The sequence below is a fragment of the Equus asinus genome, chromosome 22 (genome assembly GCF_041296235.1).
Source record: "Equus asinus isolate D_3611 breed Donkey chromosome 22, EquAss-T2T_v2, whole genome shotgun sequence".
Lineage (NCBI taxonomy): Eukaryota > Metazoa > Chordata > Mammalia > Perissodactyla > Equidae > Equus > Equus asinus.
The window spans coordinates 14,841,406-14,849,909 of record NC_091811.1 but is presented as its reverse complement, the minus strand read 5'-3'; the positions used below and the strand labels follow the sequence as shown (position 1 = coordinate 14,849,909).

Here is an 8,504-nt window from a genome sequence, read left to right as displayed (position 1 = left end):
TTAGCCATGCAGTTCATCTCCCCACAGAAACTCCTGACCCATTTGTGGTAAGTGATACTGGGATGAATACCACATCTCCATCCATCCATCCATCCATCCATCCATCCATCCATCCATCCAGTCATTACACAAATAGTTGAGTACAACGATATTCCAGGCATTATGCTGCACATGGAATAAAGAGGTAGGGCCAAGAATCATGGAGGCTCTGGGGAGAGGTATTCTAGGCCAAAGAGCTTAGAAAAAGGAACTGGGAGCATAGTGGCAGGGCCTGGAGGTGGGGAAGGAGTTGGGGATGGGGAAGGCCGGGCTTGTCTCCTGTGTGGCCTTGTCATAGCTTCTCTCTGTTGACCTTGGACAAGTCTACATGCCTTTATGGATCTCATTTTCTCAGCAAGTATGTTTTGAGTTTCTCTATTTTCCCAAACATTGTGTGTAAGACATTACGAACACTTGGAAAGACAAGGTATAGACCTGTTCTTGGGGTGTTCACAGTCTTAGTGGGAAGACAAGCCTGGGAATAACCACCCATAATTCAGTGTGATAACCGTACTCATGAAGGAATACACAGGGTGCAATGGGATCTTAGAAGCGGAATGAGCTGACTTGGTCTCCAAGAGTCAAGGAAGACATCACAGAGGAGGTGACGTTTCGAGAGCATCTTGAAGAACATGTAGGAGTTCAACAGGAGGAAAAGAATGGGGAGAGTCTAAGTGTCAGCTTTGCCATTCTATGAGTTTGTTCTAATTTTCTTCTCTTCCTTTAAATCCTGTCTCTGCCTTCTGCTTGCTTCTCCTGTTTCTCAGATGTTATCGCTGAAGCCCTACAGAGAGAAGCAGGTTGGTGTAAGCTCCCTAAAGCTTCTCTACGCCCTGCATCCGATCACCTCCCTGCACCCTGTTATCAACTCTGACATGGGCCAGCTGTGGAAGAAGATGATCCCTCAGATGTTGAACATACTAGCTGGTGAGGGGTTGGCTGGGAGTGGGGAGGAATGGAGCTGGGGCAGTGGGGCAGACTCCAGAAGAGATGGAGTCTGAGGTGCAGGATGGACCTTTCTCAGTGTGAGGAGGACTGGGGCCAGCCTCTCTGTCCCTCTGAGATGCCGTTTGGATGAGTCTGCTTATTTGGACCGTGATCTGCACTGAGCAGGTATGTGGTCCAGAGTTCTGTGGCTCCAGAGTTCCCAGAACAACTCCTGCCGTTTCTTGTGGGCGGAGGATCAGGGAAGAGTGTGGGCTTTGGAACCAGACAAACCCAGGTTTGTATCTTTGCTCTGACACTGACCAGCTGTGTATCTTTGACCTTTGGAAAGTCATTCATCTCCTGGAGCCTCTGTAAAGTGGCAGAGCAGTTGTCTTGTAGGATCATGGTGAGAACAAAATGAGATGATGGACATATAGCCCCTGGCATAGTGTTCAATGTTGGTTCTTTTGCCCTGGCTGGGTCCTTCTGGTCGGCTGGGTCCCATGCTCTCTCCTTTCCTAGGTCACACTAAGGAGGACCTTAATCAGAAGGAGTGGGAAGACAGGCTGCTCCAGGTGAGCACTCCCAGGGAGGTGCCTCCGTCCACACGTGCCTTGTTTCCCCTCTTCAGGACTCACCTTCCACGCCCTCAAGGCCCTGTCGTCAAGGGGAGTAAGGGAAAGGGCCAAGCTGTGTGCCCTTCGGCAAGTTCTTTAGGCTTTACAGGCCTCAGCTGCTTCATCTGTAAAATATGAATGCCTATCTCCCAGAATTAAATAGGATAGAGTCTCATAAACTGGAGAGGGCTTCACACATGTAGTTGGCATTACCATCATTGTCATTGTATTGTCATTCTTCAGTTCTGACAAACCCCCTTCCGTGTATTTCAGTTCCTCCCCATTCCTTGAGCTCTTTTTCCATATTTTCAAACCATGCCCCTTGTCTCTTGCTTCCTTCTGATCCCACTTCCGTGGGACAGAAAAGTCCTATCACTGTTCTTCCTGGTTCTCTTCTCCTTTCCTCTTATTTAGTTTTCAAGTCGGTCACTAGTAGCCATCAATGATGACAACTGGCTAGAGCAACTCATGGAAGTCATCTTGGAGAGGATAAACGATTTCAGCAATGACGACGAGGAGAAGGTGTGTCTCTGTGTGTGTGTGGCTGAGGTTTGTGGTTGCAAGGGGGGAAATTGGGGGGGAGGAACCTGGTAGGGAAGGGCTGTAGAAATGCACATGAAGTTCAGGCCTTTAGGGAAGAGCCCATGGATGGGTGTTCCGGGTCCTGGGGCATCAGGATGGGGATGATCAAGAGCTGGTGGTCACCCAGGAGCAGCAAAAATATCGAAGTGTCTAACATTTGAATAGTGTTTCAGGCTTTATCAAGAACTTTGCCATCTGTTGTCTTAATTGAACTTCCCAGCTGTTCTGAACAGAATGGAGCTGGTGTTTAGGTGCAGTGGAAAGATTATTGACCTTGGAGTCAGATTTAAGCAAGTTAATTCAAGTAATCTTTGAGAGCATACCGTGGGTTAGGAACTGTGCTTGGTGTTGGGAACATGATGCTGAGGAAGAAAGACGGGCTCCTTTCCTCAAGGAGCTCAAGCTGGTGGTGGTGAAGGCCTGGGGCCCTGCCCTGGCCTCTCCGTGCACCCCTGGTGTAATTTGGTTCGAGGGTCCTAGCCTCCCTGAGATTTCAGTGCCTCACGTGGGAAGTGGCAAAAGTAACTTCTACACCACAGGAGAGCAGACGAGGAGCAAACGAGGATACCTGTGAAGGGGCTTTGTAAAGTCAAAAGGCTAACTCACCGGACAGCTGACATTACCCCTCCCTTGCCGATGAGGCAACCCCACCCTGATGGTTTCAGTCTTCAACAAATTATTGGCAAAACTGGCACTTGAATCCAGGTTTCTCGGTTTCTCGTCTTGTTTTTCTGTCACTGAGCAACACTTTATTTGGGCTTTGAGGAGTCTCCAGAAAAGAGGCCTTATTTCCAAGACTGATCGTTTGCTCTCTAATTATGAACACATATTTATGAAGCACCTATTATGTGTAGATGGGAGATAGGGGTGAAAAATGAAGCAAGCAGGACTCTGATGGCATTGGTTCAGTTATTAAACTGTGCACTAAATGCCCGCAGCACGACAGGCGCTGCCTGGGTGCAGGTGCTCACAGATGAGATGCGGGCTGCCTTTGGGAAACCATTGTCTGTGGGAGTGAATAGACAAGAAAATGGGCAATTATAATAAGTGTGCTAAGTGGCAGGATCACTATCTGCTCTGTATGCTTGGGAGCCCAGAGGAGGACTCATGTGGCCTGTGGGGGCTGCACAGAGAAGCTTTCTCAGAGGGGACCCACCATCTCAGTTTGCTCCAGACTTCCAAGGGTTAGCACTGAAAGTCCAGCACCCCGGAAAACACCTCAGTCCTGGGAAAACTGGGAGGATTAGTCACCCTACAGAGGAGTGAGTAGGTCTGGAAAGATGAGTGGTTGTTTGCCAGCCAAGCAGAGAAGTGGGCACCTTAGGTCAGGGTTCATGGAAGCGGAGCCCGAGGCGGGGTTCTTGCCACATGGTTTAGCCAGGGAGCGCTGCCCGCAGAAGCTGTGACAGAGCCGAAGGAAGCAGGATAGGAGGGGGAGAGGCTGAGCAAGGATGTGGTCTGAGCCCATGGGGAGCCCTGGATGGAAACTGCACTGCAGAGTCTGTCCTGCCTGGAGACAAGTGAGGGGGGCTTTTGTACCTATGCCCCCCACCTGTCTGTCATTGACTCCAGGCTTCCATGGTTGGTATGGGCCAAGGAGGGGTGAGGGAAGAATGTAATTCCCAGGCGCCACCAGGCAAGGAGGCCCCAGTTACCCCAGGACAATTCTCCCAAGAAGGCTGCAGGTGGGAACTGTTTCCAACAGTGCCTGCAGCCAGTCACAGGCAAGGAGCCCTGGGGTCTGGACAAGGCGCCAAGAGCATCTGCTGGAGGGAGAAAATGTGCCCATAGAGAGGGGGTTCTAAGGGGGTGAGTGGAAACCAGGTAAGACATTCATCAAACAACTGGTATGTCCTGTTTGCCTCCTGTGTCAGGCACTGTGTTAGCACTGGTAGAGCCATGAACCAGACAGACCCTGCTCCTGACCTTGATTCTGGTTAGAGATGTGGGGTTGGGGTGAGTTAGGAACTAACCAAACAAATGCATGAGGAGATATCTAGTGATTGTGCTGAAGCTCTGAAGGAAAGAAACAGGATGGTGAGCTGAGGAACAGGGAACAGGGTAGGCTCACTGAGCCAGGATCTGAGAGACGAGAACGGGCCGGAAGGGTGTTCCGGATAGAGATAGGGAATGCAGAGTCGGATGCAGGGAAGCGGGTGAATGTGTAAATACGGGTGTTACAAGGTAGACAGGGCGATGCATAGCGTGCGGGGACAAAGGCCCCTGAAGTTCAGAGAAGGGAGAGAGAAATGGTTTATAAAAGTACTTTTTCAATTACGCAATTTTGATTTGAAAACTGCAAATTTAAGGAACTGTTTTTATTTCTTAGCTGGAAAGTAGGAAGAGCGTGGGTCAGGGAAAGTTTCTAAAGGACAAGCCCTACCCTAAGTGGCTGAGAAATTAGAGATGCAGCTTTCTCTTCCCTCTGGCTGAGCCCCTGCTCTGTACAATCACTGCCTTGCCCAGATGCCCCCAGAGAGCAAGAGGGCCAATGTGGAGGATGGGACGGTGGGCAAAGTTACAAAGCTAGTCTCAGAAATGGCTGTTCCCCAGGCCGCCCTAAACTCATTCCAAGCTGTGCATGACCCTCCCCTTCCACCTCCCCTAGGCTTTCCTATATAAATTCTTCGGCTGCACCCTGCTGACCTCGAGGGATGTGACACTGGTCAAGAAGATGCTCTCCTCCGCCCACAAACTGCCCACGAGGAGCTGCAGGAGAGGGAGGTGAGGTGGAGGGCACTGGCAAAGAGGGACCATTTTTAGTTTAAGAGGCAGGATGGCAAGGTGGCTAAAAGCTGGGGCCTGACAAGCCGGACCACCTGGATGGGAACCCCAGCTCTGCCACTTACTAGCTGTGTGCCCTTGGGCAAGTTGCTGAACCTCTGTGTGCCTCAGAGTTTCCTATTCTGTAAGATGAGGCTATGGTACCTTCCTCACAGGACATTTTCTAAAAAGTTTTTTAGTCTGAAATAACCCCACACAAAGAAAAGTTGCAAAAAATTCCCAAAGAATTTCTGTATACTCTCCTTCCAGATTCCCAAAATCTTAACATTTTCCCATGTTTACTTTATCATTCTCTCTCTCTCTCTCATTCTCTCTTTCTCTCTCTCTCTATAAAATTTATTTATTATTATTTTATTTTCTGAATCATTTCATGAAGTTGCAGTCATGATGCTCATTTTACCCTAAATGGTGCAGTGTGTATTACCGAAAAATAAAGACATTCTCTTACATAACCACAGTACAATGATTAAAATCCGGAAATTAACATTGCTACAATGCTATTTTCTAATTTATAGACCTGATTTGAAAATTGTTAGTTGTCCCACTAATGTTTTTTAGAGCAAAAGAAAAGCATTTTTATTTGTCTGGTCTGTGATCTAATTCAGAGTCAAATAGTGCATTTAGTTGTCATTTATTTACTTAATTTTTTAAGTTTATTGAGATCACATTGGTTTATAACACTATGTAAATTTCAGGTGTACATCATTATATTTTGGCTTCTGTATAGACAACATTGTGTTCACCACCAAAAGTCTGGTTTCTGTCCACCACCTTACATATGTGCCCTTTTCCCCCTTTTGCCTTCCCCCCTCCCTGTTGTCTTTTTTTTTTTTTTTTGAGGAAGATTTGCCCTGAGCTAACACCTGCTGCCAATCCTCCTCTTTTTGCTGAGGAAGACTGGCCCTGAGCTAACATCCGTGCCCGTCTTCCTCTACTTTTTATGTGGGACCCCTACCACAGCATGGCTTGCCAAGAGGTGTCACCTCTGCACCCAGGATCCAAATAGACCAACCCCGGGCCACTGAAGTGGAATGTGCGCACTTAACTGCTGAGCCACCGGGCCGGCCACTGTTGTCACTTATTTTTAATAGTCTTTAATCTGGAACAGTTCCTCAGTCTTTATCTTCTATGATCTTGACATTTTAAAAATGTACAGATCATTTATTTTGTAGAAGGTCCCTCATTTTTGGTTTGTCTCATATTTCCTCATGATTAGATTCAGACTGTGTATTTTTAGTGAGAATACCACGGCAGTGATGTGTGTCACAGGATGGTTTTGAGGATTAAAGATGTGACAGCACTTAGAACAATGCCTGGCACATGAGCACTCTTTAAGCGTTGATTCCTGGCAGAGTTGGTGTCCTTGCTCTCGGGCCTGCCCTCCCCAGTGCCCTTCCCCAGCCAGATTCTCAGAGCACCCATCACCATCATGGCTATCATCAGGCATTTGCCAAGCCCAAGTTGCAGACAGTATCACTGGGGAGGCAAGACATGTCCGGGAAGAAAACAGCTGACTACACAGAATAGCCTTACTCGAGGTTACGTGAGCGGTCACAGAGACATATAGTAGCTATGTAGGAGGATGGTTGGGACTTGGGCTGGTTGGCGCTGGTTTAGGAGAAGGAGGGAAGCAGGTATTTCCACTTGATATAATATTCTGAGTCAAGACTCAGGAACTTTTAGAGGCATGTCTAGAGAATAGTCAGTGGTCTGGTGGGATGCGAGTACACAGTTCTTTGACAGGGAAGTAAAAGCGATCCCTCTGACAGCACTAGGGGACAGATTGGATACAGAAGATGAAGATAAGAGGGAAGAGGACGTCCGGGATGGTTCCTGGGTTTCTGGCATGCTCAATTGGGAGGATAATAATGGTATCCTTCACTGAGAACAGGAACCCAGGACAAAATGGGGAGGAAGAGGATGCATTCAGCTTTTGACTGGGAGGGGTTGGGGAGCCTCAGGATAGCCAGGTGGAAAGATCCAGTAGCCATGTAGATCTGGAACTAAGATCTGGGCTGGATGTCTAGATTTGGGAAACATTATATTTTCCCTGTCTGTAAAACAGGGGTGATAATATTGACCTGAAAATTTTAGTGTGAGGATCAATGAGATCATATGTGTAAGGCTGGTACAAACTAAAGCACTAATATTCTGATGAAGTCAATGATGATGATGATGACGACTATGATGAGTGGAAGCCATGGCTAAGGGAGGTCATGAGAAGAGGAACAGAAAAGAACCCCCTTCTGATGCTCAACTAGTCCCTGCTTTCTACCTACCCAGAATTTTCCCTTCATGTACATGGAGGCCAAAGGTCTGCCAGTCCCACTAATACTTCATCCCTTCTTGAGGATCTGTGTCCTGGAGCAACTGTCACTGTCCCCGGGGTCCCATCCACTCTACCACTCTCTGCTGCAAAGTCTTAGTGGGGGGCCTTCCTGCGCAAATGAGTCAGTTCATAAACAGCTGGCACTTGCATCTCTGGGTTAGGCATTCTTTTAGCTCCATGCCAGGATATCCTGTTGAGTAAGCTCTGGGAAGAGACTGGGCTGACATTTAAGTCAAAATGGCCTACTATGAGATGGAGGAATTTAAATTAAATATTGTTACTGGCAGGAAGTGTAGAACCCCCAAGCCTTCTGTGCTCATGACTCTCACTAGGTTGTCGATTCCCAAATCCACACTTATAGCCCAGCTGTCAGACCCACCGGTCGCTGACATCATTTTCACTCAATTGTCCTGCACTATGTCCCACACAACACATCTAGGAACTCACTCCTTCCTCTCTCCCAAGGCCTAGACAGGCCCCCTTTTCCACCTGCCCATTTTGGTCAGAGTTACTGCTGTTTCCTGTTTTCCTGGACTAGGAATATTGGTGTTGCAGGTCTTCCCGCTCCTCTGTCTCCTCTCTGATTAGCCATCCCATCCTGCTGATAATATGCCTCCGATTTGTTCTTCCTCTCCATTCCCTCTTCAGAAAAACTCTTCTCCGAATTCCTAGTGCAAATAAGTATGTTCTATTTTGCAATGTCAGATTTGACAATCCCAAGATTTTGTAAATCTGTGACTAACGTTTCATAATCTGGGATAATTTGCTTCTTAAATTACTTCCTGCAAAGATGTTTGGTTCTCCATCTGGATTTTAAACAGTTCAAGTCCAGGGAACCAAATTTCCCTTCCATTTCTGTTCTTTCCCTCTCCTCTGCCTTCCTCTCTCTAAATCCCTGGTTCTGGGGGAGCATGCGGGTGCTTGGCTTCCCCTGAGCTGTGGCATGAGGCTGAGCCTAGCTCTGTTCCAGGGCATTGCTGTGGCGCTCAGTATCATGTCCACGAAACACCTGGAGCCAGCCCTGGATGAGCTGCAGGTGTATAGTGCTCTACTCACTGACAAGGACTCATCGTCCATCCTCAAGCTGATGAAGGTGATGGCATTCCCGGGGCCTCTGCCAGCCTCCCACACAAAGCCTGCCAAGGCATCCCCATCAGCCCAGCCTCCCCACTTTTCTGAGGCCTTGTGACTCACCTCTAAATGCTTCTCTTTCCCTCTGACCAATA

General features: G+C 48.0%; 1 protein-coding gene across 1 annotated transcript in view; it reads left to right on the top strand.

Annotated features, from left to right (window-relative positions):
• Window positions 1–8,504, top strand: part of LOC139039734 (uncharacterized) — a 114,003-nt gene that overhangs the window by 49,681 nt on the left and 55,818 nt on the right. The window contains exons 2-6 of the mRNA XM_070494778.1: window positions 5–47; window positions 807–966; window positions 1,489–1,541; window positions 1,998–2,105; window positions 4,774–4,889. Coding sequence (XP_070350879.1) covers window positions 807–966; window positions 1,489–1,541; window positions 1,998–2,105; window positions 4,774–4,889 — 437 coding nt within the window. The 5' untranslated portion in view covers window positions 5–47. The remainder of the gene's footprint in view (window positions 1–4; window positions 48–806; window positions 967–1,488; window positions 1,542–1,997; window positions 2,106–4,773; window positions 4,890–8,504) is intronic.